This window comes from Lithobates pipiens, unplaced genomic scaffold (genome assembly GCF_037356315.1).
Source record: "Lithobates pipiens isolate NorthernLeopardFrog02 unplaced genomic scaffold, aLitPip1_a1.2 Scaffold_22, whole genome shotgun sequence".
Taxonomy (NCBI): Eukaryota; Metazoa; Chordata; class Amphibia; order Anura; family Ranidae; genus Lithobates; species Lithobates pipiens.
In genome coordinates this window covers 278,805,608-278,826,063 of record NW_027507784.1, presented here as the reverse complement: position 1 = coordinate 278,826,063, position 20,456 = coordinate 278,805,608, and the positions used below count along the sequence as shown (strand labels likewise).

General features: G+C 41.4%; 1 protein-coding gene across 4 annotated transcripts; it reads right to left on the bottom strand.

Annotated features, from left to right (window-relative positions):
• Positions 1 to 840: 840 nt before the first annotated feature.
• TSR3 (TSR3 ribosome maturation factor) lies at positions 841 to 20,426 on the bottom strand. Of its 4 annotated transcripts, none has more exons than XM_077449091.1 (7): positions 20,403 to 20,426; positions 17,969 to 18,095; positions 12,546 to 12,762; positions 10,056 to 10,249; positions 6,758 to 6,931; positions 2,863 to 2,926; positions 841 to 1,378 (listed from the first exon to the last, which is right to left on the bottom strand). In XM_077449091.1, exons 2-7 carry the CDS (start codon positions 18,081 to 18,083, stop codon positions 1,177 to 1,179), a joined length of 966 nt encoding a protein of 321 aa, XP_077305217.1. In that variant the 5' UTR covers positions 18,084 to 18,095; positions 20,403 to 20,426; the 3' UTR covers positions 841 to 1,176. The 4 variants fall into 4 exon arrangements, with proteins under 4 accessions (XP_077305217.1, XP_077305216.1, XP_077305218.1 ...); XM_077449090.1 differs by lacking the exon at positions 20,403 to 20,426 and adding an exon at positions 20,223 to 20,350; XM_077449092.1 differs by lacking the exon at positions 20,403 to 20,426 and having other exon boundaries at positions 17,969 to 18,117.
• Between the last annotated feature and the right edge of the window lie 30 nt (positions 20,427 to 20,456).

The window sequence follows — 20,456 nt, the reverse complement described above, 5'->3', positions numbered from 1 at the left end:
TGCGGCGTATAATCTGAGCAGTGGCAGGCTGACACCCCACCCCACCCCTACAACCTCTGCCGCAAATCTGGCAGCACTCATACATCTTTTTCCCAAAGACAGCCTCTGGATATGATGCGGAGCACGTGCACTCAGCTTCTTTGGTTGACCATGGCGAGGCTTGTTCTGAGTGGAACCTGTGCTATTAAACCACTATTATGGTTTTGGCCACCATGCTGCAGCTCAGTTTCGGGATCTTGGAAATCTTCTTATAGCCTAGGCCAGTGATGGCGAACCTTGGCACCCCAGATGTTTTGGAACTACATTTCCCATGATGCTCCACTACACTGCAGCGTGCATGAGCATCATGGGAAATGTAGTTCCAAAACATCTGGGGTGCCAAGGTTCTCCATCACTGGCCTAGGCCATCTTTATGTTGAGAAACAATTCTTTTTTTCAGATCCTCAGATTCCTTCCCATGAGGTGCCATGTTGAACTTCCAGTGACCAGTATGAGAGGGTGAGAGCGATAACACCAAATTTAACACACCTCCCCATTCACGCCTTAGACCTTGTAACACTAGCGGGTCACATGACACAGAGGAGGCAAAATGGCTAAATGGGCCCAATTTGGACATTTTCCCTTAGGGGTGTTCTCACTTTTGTTGCCTGCTGTTTAGATATTAATGGCTGTTTGTTGATTTATTTTGAGGGGACAGCAAATTTACACTGTTATACAAGCTGTACACTCACTACTTTACATTGTAGCAAAGTATAATTTCTTCAGTGTTCTCACTTGAAATTTTGAGGGGTGTACATCGCTCTGCTATCTCTAGCACCTGTCCAAAGACACTAGATTAAATATATTTTCTATAATTTTACTTGCCAAGTGCTGAAAGCATACACTTCGAATGGTACATGTCACAAAATTTTAAGAAGCATCATAGTAAAGCAATCCAGAAAAGCAGACAAATACCAAAATGTTTCAGCTTTCACAGTGAAAGAACATCTATGCACACATGGTAACAAAAATATTATATATATATATATTTTACAATGAATCCTATTTAAACTTTCCAATATATTTAATTTTTATATAGAAAGTAGCAAAAACTATACATAAATACACCCTTTTTGAGAAAAGAGGCTCAATGTTACTGTAACCTATGCACTCATATTGTTACAGCACTCTCATCGCTTAGTCTCTCAGTCTCTTCTTCACTCCTTTCCAAATAACAGGCTTACTAGCCGCTGCTGCTTCTACTTCATCATCTTCAGTTTCCTCATCAGAATGGGACTCTGCTTTGCCGTCATTTGCCTTCTCAGTGTTGTTAGCTTCCTCATCAGTCTCCTCCTCCTCATCATCCTCATCTTCATCATCATCATTATCCTCCATCACCCTATGAAAGAAAACAATTTTGGTCTATAGTCCAAGACAATGCACTGCCTACATTCAAACAGCACAACCAACTATAAACCCCAGCATTGAGATCAGGAGATCTCTACTGAGACAAGGAACTGTGCAAAAAAAAAAAAAAAGGAGTGCCACTAAATAATGAGCAATAACCTTTCATAACCAGGGGTCATTGCTGTGTGGATGCTCAGACCAAATAAAGCAGTCAAACTATGTGCTGATTAACTTAGGGATAACTCTATAACTGATTTTCCTTCCTAACTAAATTTTATAATGTTTTTAGAGCTTTTATTTGGTATATAGGTTTAAAAATTATCCTGTTCAGGTGTTTTACCCTAAAAAAATGGACATAACATTTTTTGAACAATGTAATTGTATCTGTCAATTACAATATTAAATACATGTACACTACCATCTTCAAGCTGCAATGGCATTTGAAGGCTGAAGTGATCTGCTAGTAAAGAAACTTCCAGCTTGGGCAGGGAGTCTTGGGCAGGGATCTTTACTGGAATAGGAGACAGAAGATAGTTCTGGTGCCAAAGACTGATACCTCTTTTCAGTGGGTTTATCCTTTAGGGCTTGTTCACGCTTGACTAAATTTCTAAACACTTAACAAATGCTCCTAAAGCATTAGTACAAGAGTTAGACCCGCTTTAATGAGCTTTAGTATGGGCGTTAGACCGGCATTTTACAAACGTTAAATACGAGTTAAAAATGCTTCCCACACGCCCTATGGGCAGTTTTGAAGCGTTTGATGAGCATTAAGGAGTGTTAAAAAGGCTCCACAAATGCCTATTCCATTACAGTAAATAAACCAATCTTAATACCCCGCTGATAGAGCGTTTCTGAACCATAGACTTGGTGGCATTGAAAGGCTTGAAACACACCTCCTGACTCGACATGAGGCTTCAATTTTGAAGTGACGCGATGCTAGCGCTCCATGTTTTGATATTGTGAACAGCACTGTATTCTGTCCACTGTATCATTCGCGTAGGCATTAGAGGGGTGTTTTTAACACCTCTCAAACACCTGCTTTTAATGCCAGTGTGAACTTAGCCTTACAATAACCATGATTGGATGTCATGTGAGCCGCGTCCGCACACAGTGTGAATCCAGCCTAAGCTGTTGCCCTGGAATTCACCACTAGATTTGTTACCATTTCCTGACAACAAGCAGTAGAAATATCATTAGTTGCAGCACCTTCCATTACATTTTTCAAATTTCATAACAAAATAATGCAGTGTCAGCAGGTCACTGCCCCTGTTCTGTCCTGGACATTACACACAACATTTCAAAATGCCAATGTCCTGAATTCATTTTGAATTACACTAACAATAAAAGCCATAGCCACAAAAAAAGTGATCTTTTAAATTTGTGCTTTGATCTGTAATGTAGTTAGGGCCTTGTGGGAGAGTTTGAAAACATGAGGCTGCAGCAGGGAAATCAACAAGAGATAGAGACTGTCATTACCGTCCGGAGCAGATGACTCTGTTCAGGTTGGAAAATTCTCGTCCAGATTCAACATCAAATGGATCTGAAAAGACAGAGCAGACACAGCAATAAATGATTGTACAAAACATCCTACTAGTACAGAATTATTGCCATTGCCTGCAAGACATGCCAAATACAATATTTTATGAAAGCAATATGCAAATTACAGTAATATATGGAGCCCAGGCTGTAGACATGTATGAAATGCAGAGTAGGACTGGGGAGTTTTTAAAGAGGTTGTGCAATTCTGTGCAGACTACACAGAGAACAACTCTGAGGAGCTGATCCTCAGGTTATTATAACCTGTGAGAATCATATTTAGCATGGGGTAGGGCATCAGCTACGGATAGTACACTAAATGAACAACGGCTCTAGATTATTGCATGGTGAATGCTGATAGGCTTCTATGAGCTACTACTCTTAAAACATCATTGTGCTCTTCCATGCTTTACTCAATCATACTAATTAGGTAATGGATGGACAGCAATGTATGCTAACAACCCACATACTACCCATTACTGTTCATTTTTACTTTTGTGACCTAGTCCCTACCAATGAATTCTGTATTTGTTCCTATGGGAAAACAATAGGGAAGAAATGGACTATGGTGATGGACCTGAAGTTCGGGAGAGTCAATGGGGCTGATTTACTAAAACTAGAGAGTGCAAAATCTGCTGCAGCTCTCCATAGAAACGTAAAAGGCAAAACTTTTTTTTTTAGCTTTGGATAGAATTGGGAGGGATTAGAACCCCTGTCAGTTTTTATTGCAGTCTATCCCCCCATTTAAGAGATTCACCCCCTCTATATTTGTCCTGCTTACCATTTTTATTGAAAGTGAATGTAAAAGAAAATCCCAAGTTTTGAGGTGTCCCCAGAAAAGTGATAGAGGGGAAATCTTCCAATGAGGACACTAGTTCTGGTGACTTGGGGGTCCCCAAGGAATTCCTTTAATTTGCATGGATTTCCTCTCACTTCCTGTTTGGATATGGGACAGGAAGTGAAGGGAAATCTCTGCAAAAGGGACACAGATGGGGAAAAAAAAAAATTACAGGCGTTATAACCCTCCCTTACTATGGACTGATCTGATCTACAGAAACCTCCAACCACTGTATTATGGTTTAGAAGTAAACGTATGCAATGTTCAGTTTCGTTAATCAGTGAGGCTATGAAACCTCCCCCTTCCTTCGATCTTCCATTCCTTCCCTTACAGGTTTTATGGTAAGTGTACTATAATATTAAACACGTAAGTGCAACTGTAATACATGCTAAAATAAGATGGAAAAAACAATTCAAACCTAGTATAATGTAGTTAAAGGACCCCACCATGACAGTATTATGTGGGCTTCTTGTGGAAATACTAAATAACTATCTGTCTTTGGCTTTAATACTGTATGAGTGACTGTTATGAACAAGCATACACCAAGGATAGTCAGGAATCTAACGGGCACAACTGATGATAGGCTACCCACCCATTGCCCCATATGAACACATTCAGAGCTGGGAAGTAAAACACCTTGGGGGTTAGTACCCCTGTACCTTAACACTTTCACTAAAAAAGATAACCTTTGATCTAAACTTTGAAACATTAAAGAGGATATGCAGTCTGCTCACATAATTTGTAATAAAAACATCTTTGCCATTCCGGAGCTTCCCTTCAACCACTTGGCATATTATTTTTTTATATACTGCGATTCTGTACTTGCCAAACATGCTGCAGAAATCTCCCTCCACCGAGTCTGGCTGCAGCCATTTTAACTGTGGACAGCTGAAGCTGCTGTCTGTTCTCTTCCTGGATTTACAGCTGTGCTGCTCTCATTGGCCCTCTTATGACTTATCCCCCCCCCCCTCCTGTGCATGAGGTCATAAGCCTAGGCTTTTTACCAGACAAGAAACAGGAAGTGGGTTGTGTAAGGTATTTACTGGCAGAAAAAAAACGATTTTATTATCCGAAGTTAAAACAACAAGGGCAGAAGATTTAATAGATGGAAAGATAAAAAATGACTGAAGTTCCACTTTAAGGGGTAAACTGCTGTGCAAATGTGACAAACATTTGTGCAACCCTATATGAAAATCCCCATATGAAATTCCCTAATCCCCGATCCAACTCTAATCTAATGCCTAACTTTAAAGTAGTTCTTAAGCCAAAATGTTTTTTTTTACCTTAATGCATTCCCTGCATTATGGTAAAAAAAAGTTTTGCTACTTGCATTCCTGGGAGCCACTGGCTGCTGCCAGTCAAATCCTGTGAGCAGTGGGCTAGTCTAGCCAGCTCTGCAGTGAACCCATATATCTCCCCCCATAGCAGATGGCTTGCTATGGAGGCAGGACACATAAGAGGAGGAGCTGAGAGGGTCAGCGGGGGACCTCAGAAGATGAGGATAGGGGCTGCTCTGTGCAAAACCATTGCACAGAGCAGATGAGTATAACATGTTTATATATAAATTTTTTTAAATGGCCTTAGAAACACTTTAACTATTCCCTGGAATGTTATACTTCCCCTACTCTCCCTCCTCTAGTTTGGAGATCTTGGCACCAATAAATCCTCAAGCATGCGTACTACATGTCTACAGCTCTCCAATGGCTAAGGGTAAATATCACTATTTGCAATTGGACATAAGAGCCTTTACCCTAATAAGAAAACAACACAATTTAATTGAAAGCAGTATGGACAACATTACTTATTTTGCATATTTTGTTGTAAAACTAAGTTGCCCTAAAGTGCACCTGCACTTTGCCCAGCAACAGGTTTACTTGCCGAGGTTCCACAAGAAATCTACATATACTTTTCCCAAGCCCCCCGATCTGCTAAAAATTCCTGTGCAAGTTTTGACCACCACAAAATCAAAACTGGATTGGGGCTGTGCAGTCCCCACATAACAGAGCTCTGGTGTACCTGATGAGCTGTGTTTGTAGATCGCTGGGAATCATTCAGGAGATATTAAAGCAGAATTTACCCATAAGAACTTGATAAAAAAATAATGTTCTTTAGCAAGGAACATACATTCCACATTAATAATTATGCCACAAAAAATGAGTGTGTGCTGTAAATTGCCTCCAGCATTGCTCCCATTTCTTCTTGCCAGAGGCTGCCATTTTGCTGAAGCCCAGAACCCCTGAACAGCAATCATAAAGTGGAACTAAACCCATTGCTTATGGTTTCAAAAAACAGTTACATTCCTGGAATGCCAGGATTGCGAAGGGTCACATTTGTTTGTGTGAACCAAACTGTCAAACTTTAAAATGGCTCCAGTCATAACTACTCACATGTGCAGCATCATGGCAGTTGCAGATCAAACAGAAGCAGCTTCATTGGCTGTAAAGGATAGGAGGGCTTAATTCCACTTTAAGCCTGTCAGCCGATCAGCTTCTACAAATTCTTCAGTGCCAAATAATGGAGAGCAACTGAGAATATGCAGAGCAGAGTGAGACAGTGTATTGCTGGATTTTTAAACAGCATAGGCACATATTTTTAAGGTTGAATATAGCTATACCCGGAAAAGTGGCCAACCTGAAGTGATCTAGCAGGACTTAATTTTCTGACTAAAGTTGCACTTTAACTTTTTTTAGTGCATGCTATAATGTAAACCTGATAGTTTGCATAGTCCAGTATAAGAGACCATTTATTCATTAGCATCCTGGTGCATGGCATTAATGTACATTGTGTTAAGGCAGCCTATTCAAATAAATGGGCAAACAACACACCAAACATCCATAAAAATTGACGTGCACTATTTTTTGACGGTAATCCATTCCTTAGTGCGCTGAGCTGCCATTGAAAATGAAAGGCAACACACTGTAGTATGTATGATAATTATATTGCAAGGATCAGATTTTATATCACAAAATTCTTAGGTAAGACACCAAACTGAAAAACCTATTTCTTCTTCATCTTTGTCCGGAGCCCCAGCCAGGTACTCTGCTTCCACCTTCTTCATTTCCTCCAAATTCTGGCATTTACTGTACTTCTCCAGCAGATCTTTATTCAGCTCAAGGAACACTTTCCCCCATTTAAATTTCCTCAACAGAATCGTGGCCAAATCTGGAAATCCTAAAGAGAGAAAATGATTTCAATGTATGCGTACGTTTTTACACTCAGATAAGGGAAGACAGCTGCTGATCATTTCTCATCCTGGCATTCATCACGGCACCAAGATCAGAAGTCGGAAGCATAAATGTCACCGCTTAGAGACGTAAGAAATACAAATGTGATTTAAGCCCCCAACCATCTGCCCAACTGAAATATTGATTTTAAGTGGATTGACCCTTTAAGAATATGAAATGATCACACAGCATATGTTATATGTCATACAAAGATGAAAAGATCAACCTTGGGCAAAACTTCTGAAATTTTACTGGAAAATCCTAACTTTCATATAAAAGCAATGTATCTTATTAGATTAGGCAGCTCAGTGAACAATGATGCACTTTTTGTAGCAACTAACAAGATTTCACCTTTCATTGGCTTGGAGCAGTTAAGATGATCGGTCGCTATGCTATGCCATGTCATATATGTCTGAATGTCTGCCAATTACATCAAAGCTTTTCAAAACTAACCAGTCATGATATTTATTTCATCCCATTAGGAAATTTCTGCATAAAATACATAATTATCTGGTGGACAAATTAGGGCATTAAATGCAAAGTATTAAATCCAGATAGGTTATAAAGTCAGCTAAAGGAATGTCTATCTTGCTGTGTGGATCTTACTGTGGATCTGATTTAACCACTTTCAGACCGGACCATTTTGCTGGTCAAAGACCAGACCACTTTTTGTGATTCGGCACTGCGTCGCTTTAACTGACAATTGCACGGTCGTGCGACGTGGCTCCCAAACACAATTGACGTCCTTTTTTTCCCACAAATAGAGCTTTCTTTTGGTGGTATTTGATCACCCCTGCGGTTTTTATTTTTTGCGCTATAAACAAAAATAGAGCGCAATTTTGAAAAAAACTCATTATTTTTTACTTTTTGTTATAATAAATATCCCCCAAAAATATATAAAAAAACATTTTTTCCCCTCAGTTTAGGCCGATACGTATTCTTCTACATATTTTTGGTAAAAAAAAAAATCGCAATAAGCGATTATTGATTGGTTTGTGCAAAAGTTATAGCGTTTACAAAATAGGGATAGTTTTATGGCATTTTTATTAATAATTTTTTTTTTTTTTTTTTTACTAGCAATCAGCGATTTTTATTGTGACTGCGACATTATGGCGGACACATTGGACATTTTTGACACATTTTTGGGACCAATGTCTTTAATAAAGTAATCACTGCTATATAAATGCAGTGATTCCTGTGTAAATGACACTGGCAGTGAAGGGGTTAACCAGTGGGTGGCAGTGTAGGGGTTAAGTGTTCCTAGGGGTGTGTTACTAACTGTGGGTGGTTGGGCTTTCATTTAGTGAACACTGATCTCTGCTCCAATCACATGGAGCAGAGATCAGCGTCACTAGTTGCTAGGCAGAATGGAGAAATGCTGTTTACACGGCATTTCCTCCATTCAGCCGTCCCGTGAGACTATCGCAGGTATGCCCGCGGCGATCGAGTCCGCGGGACCCGCGACTGGACTCACAGGGGTCCCGACTGGCATGCGATGGCTGGGCAGCATTGAAATTTGGACGAAAATTGAAATTTGAAATTTGGACGTACCTGTACGCCAATATGCCTGCCCGTGCCATTCTGCCGACGTACATCGGCGTGCGCTGGTCGGGAACCGGTTAAACCTACATCAAACACGCAGAATTCCAAAGTCACTTTTTGTTGATCTGGGTCACTTGAAACAGATCTGCTGGAACACTAATACACTGATGTTACTCTATGTTCTAAAATGTACGAATTACCTGTAAATGCCAAGGCTCTTGCAGTTTTCCCTATTGACAGCCCATGCATGGCAGCAAGGGAACAATGTCTGTGGTCACTGTGTGCAGAAGACAATGTAAGAACAACGCAGCCATCGAAACCTCCCAATCTCTCATTCCCAGTAACATTTCATTGAGGTTGGGTTCACACCTAAACTGGCCGTGTTCTCCATTTCAGGCATGAATCAGGGCAGAATCTTTGCCTGAATTCAGCCCTGAAACAGAGCCAAAGACGCTCCGCAGCCGCCCTGGAGATATGTGAACTGGCTCCATAGAGAGCCGGTCACAATCTCGTGCTATGAGAATTGGATGCAGGGAAACCGGCATCCAAATCGCATAGGTGTGAACCCAGCCTTAAAGACCATGTAGAGTAGCGATCACCAAGCAGTGGTCCATGGACCACTAGAAAATGTTGGTGGTCTGCCCTAGTAAAGTGAATCAGAGAATTGTGGGTGTATAGGGCAGCAGTATAATCCGGGGGGCAGAGAGACAGGGCATTGTGTGTATGAGGCATGTTAAATTTAGGTTAGTGGTCCACGGGATTCAAAATTGTGAATTTAGTGGTTTATGAGGTCCAAAAGGTTGGCGAAAACTGATGTAGCGAGTGTGACTGTGGGGGTTTAGCATGTTTTTATGACTGACCAACTTCTTTAAGGATAAGTTCTTCTTTTAACAAAAAATGAAATGCACTTTTTTTCTAAAGGTGCCTGCAGACCACTGCACCCGTGATCAGCAAACAGGTGCAATCTCAGGCTCCTACAGACACTTAGCACAACTGTCTGCTCATAACTTCTACAGGCAGCTACCTGAGAACAGGAAGATCAATGGACTAGCAGAGCACTCACCAGCGCCTTCGCAATTCATTGAGAACTACAAATCGTCAGCCACAATGGCTGACGGTACTCGTAGGCATTCATTCACAAGAAACCGTTTTTAAATTCTGACAGAGGGTGCAAGAAGAGGATCCCCTGCCCACTGTAACCAGGGGGGACCAAGGCTGCAGATGCTGTAACATGTTACATGTTCTACCCTCAAAATAGATGGAACAATTAACATGTTCCAAAGGTGAACTTATTCTTTAAACCAACTGCAGTATTACCACTTTGCAGAAGCCAATTTTTCTACAGAAATGTAGGCCCCTAAGAAGGTAATTCATTAATATAGGGATAACATTTTCATAAAAAAGTGCTAGTCTGGCTGTATTATATGTGATTTTTAGATGAGATCAGCAAATGCTTTCATCGACAATATATATATTTTCTAAAAGGCTAGAAGCCAATATAATTTTTTTAGGCTTCAAAACGTACTTACCAACAATACAGAATGTCGCAGCATAGGCTTCCACGCAAGACAGTTTGCAGGGCCTCCCATAGTTGACCGGGTTTGCAGCAACCAGGTATGGCAACAACCGAGGATGGCTTCCTTTCATCTTAGAGAATGGTGTGTCATCCAGCTTAGCCCAGGAGCAGTCAATAACAGCTACACCACAGTCTGCAACTATTTGTCTGAGGAAAACACAGAATGAACAAGTTACAACAAAGAAATGTGAGGGTGGAGACTGACATTACTGGTAGATATTTAGAATTACATATTATGCATTATGCTCAAATAAATCATTGTTGTTCACAGACACTAAAGTTTGGTTTGCAGATAATTTTCAGTGTGACTGTTTCAAGCACTAGTATGATCACTGAGGCGTGTCCAGAAATAAGAACATGTGTAAGTGAATCTACATTTTTATTTTATTTTTTACAAGGATTACTCAGTAATGTCCTGGCCTTATACTTTCATATTCAACAATAAAACCAAATTCTGTAAATCCAATAAATAAGAAATCAGATTTGTTTGACAACTTCTGTCTTTTATGAATCCATGCTGTCTGTTGCTTAAAATATTTTTTTCCCATCAAGAACTTATCTATGTGGTCTTTTATTAAACTCTCCAGTATCTTCCCGACTATAGAAGTTAAACTAGCAGGTCTATAGTTACTTGGTTCCCTTTTTAAATATAGGCACCACATTGGCCTCATGCCAATCCAGTGGTACCATTCCAGTCATTAACAAGTCCCTAAAAATTGTAAACAATGGCTTTGAAATTACAGAGCTAAATTCTTTAATTTATCATCCCCATTATGGAAATTTGCCTTCTCTTTGTCCCCAGTCACCCTCTCTAGATTATTTTGTGACTCAGAAGCTTTGGCTGATTGATAATGTAGATTGTGTATGGGCAGAAGTGGGTTGTCAAACAGTATATTAAAGCCAAATTCTCACACCTTTTTATTTCTTTATAGTTCTATATTTTGTTTTATATATGATGATTTGTGAATGAAAATCCTTTCTCCCAGTAAAAATGTTTTTTGCCCTCCCACTTCAGTGCTCTGTGCTGGCATTGGTGAGTAACAACCACACCTCCTATCCCATGTTTTCTTAGACAGGCTTGTATCGCAAAGGAAAAGAGGGTGTGTGCCTAACTAGTTCTGTCACTGAATAACGATTACTGAGAGCAGTGGCCAGTCATACCATGATACCCTGCAAAACTACTGCAACAGGAAAATGGAAGACTGTAAAAATGAAGATTGTTAGTATCATGTCTACTTAATTGCATATCTAATTCTTTGACTGCTCTTTAACCCCTTCCCATGCTCTCTCTTTAACCACTTGACATCCGCGCTATGGCCGAATGGCAGCCGCAGCGTGGATCTGAATTCCCGGGAGACCGTCATATGACGGCCTCCCCTGTGCACGCTCCCTGCGCGTGTCATGATCACCAAGTCAATGAGACTCGGGTGCTCACTGATCCGAGTAAGGGGCCGGTCCACCTATCAATGCCCACAAGTGGTGCTGACTATCAGTGTAACTGATCAGTGCCGCCTCATCAATGACGGAAAAAAATTACCCATTTAAAATGTTTATAATAAAATAAAAAAATATACATATATATTAAAAAAAAAAAAAAAAAAAAAAAAAAATCGCACAGGTGATCAAATACCACTGAAAGAAAGCTCTATTTGGGGAAAAAATATATAAAAATGTAATTTGGGTACAGAGTTGTATGACCGTGCAATTGTCATTCAGCGCTGAAAGCTGAAAATTGGTCTGGATAGGAGGTTTAAGTGCCCAGTAAGCAAGTGGTTAAAGTGGTTGTAAACCCTTACAAACCACTTTGACCTACAGGTAAGCCTAGATTAAGGCATACCTGTAGGTCCAAGAAATACACGGTTTAGGAGATATTTACAAAAAGACAGGCACCTCTGTGGCTGCTAACAGCGATATGCCGTTAGTGGCGGCTAACGTGCGCATGCGCGGGAGTGATGTCATTGCTGCTCTGGCGCTGTGAGTGGCCAGAGCAGGGATACCCAGAAGAAGATGGACGCTCCGTGTTGCAGGGGACAGCGGTGACATCGCAGGCTCCTGTGTCAGGTAAGTGACACATAATGGGCTACTATGCAATGCATAGTAGCCCATTATGCTTTACCTTTGCAGGGAGACAAAGAGGAAGTAAACCCAACAGGGTTTATTTCCTCTTTAAGTGAGTCTCAATGCTGGAACTGACTTCCCGATCACATGATCACTGTGACTGGCCAGCTTTCAATCAAAAAACAGAGACCAGGAGTTGTCCGACAGATCGGTCACTGTTGCAGTGAGCGCGCTCTCAGCACAGAAACCTCAGTTCCCATGGATGCATATGTGCAGCAAGTGGCCAATAGCCTCCCTGTTGCTACACATATGTTCATTAAAATAAAGATTATTAGACAAAAATATTATATTTATGACAAAAATTTAAACTCTCACATTCACATACTTGTCAGCAGGAGAGACACACACTGTCCCCATAGGGCTCAGAATGATACCGTTGAACCTTTGGTTTATTCTGAGATTCCTGACAAGACCTTTCCGTGCCAGTTTCCGACCTGTACACCTCTTTGGGTCACAATGTCCTAACTCCCACATTGCCAATGGACAGGGAAACTTCACCTTTGTCTCTCCATCATCTTCTGCACCGTCTCCCTGGATACTAGCTTCCAAAAAAAATGAAGAAATAGAAATAAGAATGTAAACAATTACTTCTAGAAGGCCCGACACCAAGCTTAACATGTAAATACAATGTTCTGGAAAGAAATCTCCTCTATCACCTGCCTGCTTATTGGACTAAAAATCTGTAGTATCATCATTGTTTATTGAGCATTAAGGGTGAGCTCAGGCGTGTTCACAAGCCGCATGTGCTGACCCCACCAGGAAGTCAGCACTGCACAGCGCTAATCACAGGCAGTGAGACATTGTCCTGTGCGGCTGCAGAGATCGGGAAATATCTCACTGCCTGTGATTAGCGCTGTGCAGTGCCGACTTCCTGGCGAGCTCTGCACGTGTGGCTTGCGAACACGCCTGAGCTCATTCTTATTGAGCATGCACATGACAAAAGAAGCATTAAAGCTGAAACAGGGGTATCACCTGACTGCCTGTGCAGAGTGGCTGGATGTGTGAATCAAAAGACTGGCAAAACAGAATTACAGATCAGAAATATCAATCTTCTAACCCATCTTAACATCTCACAGTTATCACAGAGTTCATTCTGACGCTTGAGGCTGCCCCGTCTGAGCTTGCTACCCTATGTAGCCCTGACATGGAACATACTAAATATACAGATCATTGATACAAAAGAAAATGTATAAATCCTTATTTTCTACTTGTCCACATCAGTGAATGGCAGGCAGCTAGCATCTAAGGACAGCAAATGTTTCTATTATTAGAGGTTTATCAAGAATAAATCCTACAAAACCGATAATTTATTGGTTGGAAGCTAACAGTTTTTTTCTTAGTAATGGGAATTCAGTGTGTGTGGGGGGGGGGGGGGGTGTCTCCAGACTTTCTATGCAAAGGTCCAGCTTCAGACTTTAGGGGGGGGCCAGTAGGAGTAGAAAATGGCCTGGGATCAGCGGGTATAAACAGCGCCATATCATTGGTTTTTATGGGAGGAAGGAGGCCACCTTGTTGGTATCAACATGGGAATAATAGTGCCCTCAAAGGTGTCAGTGGGAGGAGAAGTGCCCTAAGGGCAAGACCTGGCCCCCGGTCTGCAGTTTAGAGACCACTGATCTAAACAGTCCAATTTATAAGAGAAATTAAACCCATTGATTTAAAGGGGTTGTAAAGGTAAAACAATTTTCACCTTAATGCATTCTATGCATTAAGGTGAAAAAACATCAGACAATGCTGGACCCCCCCACCTCGTTTTACTTATCTGACCCCTCGAAAGTCCCGCGCTCGCCCCCGACATTCTTTTCGCCGCTCAGCCTGGCCATTGATTGATTTCAGTGGATGGAATGAAAGCAGTGCAGCCATTGGCTCGTGCTGCTGTCAATCACATCCAATTACACATCTCGCTGGGGGGCCGGGCCAAGTGATACAGTGAGTGGCTATGGCCGCCGGCTGTATCCCGGGAGCGCGCCCGCAAGTACTTCTCACCATGCGAGGGAGCTCGCATGAACGTGAGAAGTACTTGCAGGGGCGAGCCGAGACAGCCGCCGAGGGACCCCAGAAGACCAGGTTCAGGGCCACTCTGTGCTTAACGAGCTGCACAGTGGAGGCAAGTATAACGTGTTTGTTATTTAAAAAAAAAATAATAATACCTTTACAACCCTTTAAAGGGTTTCCCATACCAGTTACATTCAAGGCATTCCTTGAATGATAACTGTCACATTTGCTTGTGCTCTCAACTGAACTGTCAAGCCATCAGATGGTTGGTGTATAACTGATCACTAGGGATGAGCTCAGGTGTTTTGTGTTTTTACTGTTTTCTCTTTTTTTGTTTTTAATTTGTTAAGGTTTTTTAATCTGTTTTTAGGTCCTGCCTTCTGGGCTGGTTGTTTAATTAATCAACCACTTCCATGTGTGCTGTGTTAGCTTTACATGGTGGTGTATCAAATGCATTTGAATGTTCATGTGCATATATACCTGTTTTAGCTGATCACTCTAGCTATGACTAAGCACCAGAGTAGGTGTGAAACATGTTAGCTGCACTGTTTATTCCATCATCTGTTTACTGTATGGACTGATTTATAAAAATTTTATGAATAAATAAAAGGTGATTTCATTGGAGTGCGGTCATCTGGATTTTTATTCATCACTATGCCTTCTGCTGCCTGCAGGGCCAGCAGCCTCATTGTAAGCAGTCATGGTGGTGCATAGGAGTGTATCTACCTTGAGCGGTATACTACTTACTTCTGATGAGCTCAGAGTGCAAACCCACCTGAGCCATCCCTCCAGGAAGCTGTCAGAGCAGACAGACAGTCATAGGCGGCCTGAAGCATGCTCCGCTTCCACCCATATACAATGGGCATGTATACACATTGGTTACAGTGGATGGATTTAAAGCCATTGGCTTGCGCTGGTGTCAATCACATCCAATGCCTGCACTGCCTATGGATGGCTGTCCGCTCTGACAGTTTCCTGGAGGGATGGCTCAGGCGGGTCTGGACTTTTGTTCAAACACACCTGAGCTCATCAGAAGTAAGTAGTATACCGCTCAAAGTAGACACACTCCTATGCACCACCATGACTGCATACAATGAGGGTGCTGGAACTGTAGGCAGCAGAAGGCATAGTGATGAATAAGATGGCAGCTTCCTTGATGTAAAAGACAGGATATCTAAACCCAAACATACATTTTTATGTATTTCAGCTTACCAGTCCTTAGATGCCATATTTGTTTTCTAATTTTAAACTAAGTACATTGTAACTGCAGTAGAGTAGATAAAAATAGATGATTTAAAAAAATATATATATATGATTTTTTTTTATTTAAATCGCATTTTTTTGATTTTTATTAAATTTATTTTAATAAAATGCTTTTGGAGTAAAAATCTAACTAAAGATAGTTTTCTATTTAAGATACATTAATCATTTTGTTTATTCAGCATGAAATGGAGCCTAACTACTGTATGTAGCGAGAGGCTGTATATTCTGCAATATTTACATTTTTGGTAAACTCATTCAATGAATCCAAGCTCTGCAAGCTGGGATAACATGCACTGCATTGATGAATTCACACAATTTCACACAGACAACCAGCAAAAATGTGTCCTTTTTTTTTTAACACCTGTCATTTCAGCTCCATCATGGCAGCACCTGTTAGCGGGTATCCACTCACCTGCTGCCTCCACGTCCCTCACCTTGTTGTGCCACTGCCGCATCACCAGCCGTCCCATTAAAGTGAATGAGGCTGTCGGTGAGTCAACAGCAGGTCAGAGGAGGAGCCGCTGAGGGACAGAGATGAGAGTTGCTCTTTAAAAATGATGATTTAACTCTAGCTGATTTAAATCAAGCCTTTTTACTAGTGATTAACATTGTAATTTAAATCAAATCCACCCTGAACTGCAGATCTTATAAAAGAATACCTGTGTTCTTGTAACTTCCTGTGCATCGAACTGAAATGTTGAACAATGTTATTAGCTTTCCTATTTATCTTCTGTGAACTGCAAAACACCTCCTCCCTATGCAACGGAGGTGAGGAGAGGGGAGGCGTTTCTAATTTAATAAGGTGAGCAATGCAGGGGGATAACTCTGCTTGTCCATAAGTACAGTAAAATGAGGGAGCATTATCATCATAAAACTGGAATTGTGTTACTGGCAAAATCCCCATATAAAAATAAAGGCAAAAGATGTGGGCACTACATCTAAAAACTGGTAAGCTGCAATATATTTAATTTTTAGATTTTTTTATACACAGGGTGTTTACTTACACCAACCTGTGGCATTGAACAATGGGGGTTATTTAGGAAAACCAAATATACTTTGCACTGCAAGTGCACTTGGAAGTGCAGTCGCTCTAAATCTAAGGGGTAGATCTGAAATGAGTGTAAGCTCTGCTGATTTTATCATCCAATCATAAAAATGCTGTTTTTTATTTTCCTTGCATGTCCCCCTCGGATCTACAGCGACTTTACTTCCAAGTGCACTTGCAGTGCAAAGTGGATTTTCCTTTAGTAAATAACCCCCTATGTGTATTTGCATTAGAACACTGCCGGAAAATAGTATAAAAAAGTAATGTACTTGGGTTTATATATGCTAGGATCAGTCCATTCCTTTGCCACACTTGCTAACACCATAGAGGGAAAATGCAGGTGAATCATTACAGGCACAGGATGAAGGGAAAAAAGTGTACAAACTGGCAACTACACAGAACTGGGGGCAGTCACCCTGGGCATAGATGAACGGAACTGTGCTTGAGATTGATTGTCCCCCCCTTGCCCACTTCCAACTAATCAAGTGTTCTCAGACACACTTTCACTATCCCCTTTGTTCGTTGTACGTTTTGAGCTCAGGCACAGTTCTTGAACACAATGAAACAAACCATTGTGGGCCACAAATGAAATGGGCCTATCTCTTTCAATTGGTTCTGAGCATGGTATGCTTAATTGATCTTGAGCACAGTTCAAAGCGTTCACCCTACACAAATGAACCTGACCAATGGGATGAACCCTGCCAGGGAATGGATTAAAACTGTCAGTTTGAACCCTTGAAGTTTCAACATTTGGTATTGGATTCCAGATGTAGATATCTACATACCCTAGCCATATACCCTGGTATAGCAAACATAAGCCCTCACTAAATGACAAATGACTGTGTATTAAAAAAAAAAAAAAAAAAAAGAGTTGAAGTTTTTTTTTTTTTTCTTTTTCATAAAATAGTTACAGCCCCTTCCTATATTCCTGTGTACCATAGTATACAGACTTAAAAAGTCTCTGGCACCCAGAGATGTAGAAAAGCAGAATGCAGCATGCAGAGATGTTCTTTGAGTCGGCACTGCATGTCAGCAGATCATATACAGGAAAGTAAGTGTAAATAAAACACTAGTTTCAGGACTGTGCACACTATGTGCGACCTACATTCTGTGTGTAGGCAGTACATTCATTTCAATGGACTGCACTACCCACAAAGGTAAAGAAATCCTTGACTATTTTGTTAAATCGCACCACACTGAGTCACATCATGACTGTGTTTGATGTTGCATGTGTGTGCCAAGAGATAATGGCACCCTTACGTGTCTTCTAAAGAGCCGTGTGTTTTGCCTGCAGGTTGGAAATGCGCAAGATTTTACAACCTTTCCTGACCCTCAATGGAACCTTTCCTTAATAGAGCTCACTGTTATTGAAAGGAATTTATCTGCACAATACACAAAATATGAAGCATGTAAATCACCATCACACGAATAAAAACAAACATTACCATCTAATGCTTCATGGACTTCACTGGCAAAGCTCTCTAGACTTTTAGAGGGCCTCTTAAACCGGGATTCTTTCTGTTTTGGTCTGCCGTCTTTCTGAGGTTTCTTCTTTCCCATTGTGATGTGTCACTGAAATACGAAAAAGACAAAAACAAACTATACCTAAAATAGAGCTGGAAGTTGTCATAACAATCAGCCTACTCCAATCTGGTGGAATTCCCACATGTGTCTATTACCAAATAGCACTCCAGCCAAAGCATTCAGTTTTCATTTTGGATTGAACAGGGAAGTGTTAGAGCACCCTGGTAGGGTTATAAGCCAATCTCTGTTCCAGTTTAGGGGAAGCTTCCCCTATTTCCTGTTCCAGGGACAGTAGTCACAGAATCTCTTCAATAGGGGCACACACAACAATAAAAACATATAATAAAGTAGGAGGGGGTTTGATACACCCTGATGAAGTTCCAAGTCAGATAAAAAATGTTGGTGCAAATCCCTCCTCTGTGAGGGGGTGGATTATGACATATGTCTCTACTCTAAGCTTTGGACAATTAGAGACAGCCCTGACCGGTCGAGGCATGGACAACCCTAGACCTATGAATCTATGCTGTGCTACCTGGTTCAAAGCTGTCAGTTAGCATATCTTGTAAGTTGTGAAACTTGTTTTTTTCAGCACATCCCACAGATCCCCAATGGATTGAGATCTAGAGGCCAAGTTAACATCTCAAACCATTCTTGCATCTTTTTTGCAGTGTGGCATGGCACATTATCCTTCTGAAAGAGCCTGCTGCCATCATGGAATACCATTTCCATGAAGGGGGTATTTTGTCAGCAAAAATGTTTAGGGAGTTGGTATGTTGCAATTAAAAGCGATTGTAAAGTTTTTTTTTTTTTTTAAATAACACACGTTATACTTACCTACACTGTGCAGTTGGTTTTGCACAGAGCAGCCCGGATCCTCCTTTTCTCGGATCCCTAGTCACTGCTCCTGGCACCTCCCTCCTGTCGAGTGCCCCCACAGCAAGCAACTTGCTGTGGGCGCACCCGAGCCAAGTCACAGCTCCGTCTGTCCATTCAGTCACAGAGCCCCAGCCCCCTCCCGCTGACTGGCTGACTTTGATTGACAGCCACGGGAGCCACTGGTACTGCTGGCTAAGACACTCATGGACATCGCTGGAGAGAGATGGGGCTCAGGTAAGTAATTAGGGGGTGCTGGGGAGGCTGCTACACACAGGTTTTTTATCTTAATGCATAAAAAAAACTCCTGCCTTTACAACTCCACTCCACTTAACATCCACATGAATGGCAGGATGCAAGGTTCCCCTGCAGAACATTACCTAAAGTATCACAATGCCTCTGCAGGCTTACCTACTTCCCATACTGCATCCTGGTGCAATCTCGTCCCCAGATAAGCCCAGGATTAATAAATTCTGATGAAGGGGTCCTACCTGACTCTTAAATATTGCTGATCTTTGCTGTGATCGTTTATTAAAACTTTGGACCATTTATGGAGTTCCCTGGTGTGTTGGTGACTAGAGATAGGCTCAGGCATGTTTGGGATCCCACCTGCCCGATCCTGCCAGGAAGCCAACACTGCACACCGCCAATCACAGGCAGCAAGACATTTTCTGACCTGTGCAGCTACGGCCCGGGAAATTCTCATTGTCTGTGATTAGCGGTGTGCAGCGTAAGCTTCCTGGTGGGATCTGGCATGTGGGATTCTGAACACGCACAAGCCCGTCACTATTAGTGATATATCCTTTGCTCTCTTCCCCAGTAGGGATGAGCTCAGGCCTGTTCGCATACGCCACGTGCAGAGTCCGCCAGGAAGTTGGCGCTGTGCTGCACTAATCACAGGCAGTGAGACATTGCCCCGATGTCTGAAGCCGTGCATCGGGGCAATGTCTCACGGGTCAGCATGGGCACCCTGACCACTCTACACCGCCCCATATACAACAAGCTGCAATGCCCATTTTTTTCTGATTTCAACTACATGTATAACATGTTTACTTGCCTCCTATTATATCCCACCCACTTTCAGATGTCATTCATGTAAGCAGATAATTAATAGTATTCCTTGTACCTGTCAATGGTCATAATGTTATGGCTGATAGGTGTGTGTATATACACATATATACACACACATCTTTCAGCCATAACATTATGACCACTGACAAGTATAGTAAATAATATATATATATATATATATATATATATATATGTGTATGTATGTGTGTGTGTGTGTACTGTCTCTCTTACCTCTCAGCAGCTCACATGTGTTCTCGTGCAAACCAACTTTTAGGTTTACCTCCCTGCCTTCCCTAGTCTTCTTGCATGCATTTACCCCTCTGTAGTCTTCGGCATTAAAAAAAAAACACCCTATTCCACTGACATTGTTATAGTTATTACGTATAATGTACCATATATCAATGCACAGACCTTTCTTTTCTCAGTATAGTTATATTACAAAAGCAAACATTTATCAGCCCTCCC

What these genes read in the sequence shown, in the direction of transcription:
- TSR3 (XM_077449091.1), bottom strand. Translation starts at nt 18,083, where the DNA reads ATGGGAAAGAAGAAACCTCAGAAAGACGGCAGACCAAAACAGAAAGAA. An exon ending in TGTGTCTCTCCTGCTGACAA is followed by an intron (nt 10,250 to 12,545) that starts GTATGTGAATGT and finishes TGTTTTCCTCAG; the next exon opens with ACAAATAGTTGCAGACTGTG. An exon ending in CAAAGATGAAGAAGAAATAG is followed by an intron (nt 2,927 to 6,757) that starts GTTTTTCAGTTT and finishes CTGTCTTTTCAG; the next exon opens with ATCCATTTGATGTTGAATCT.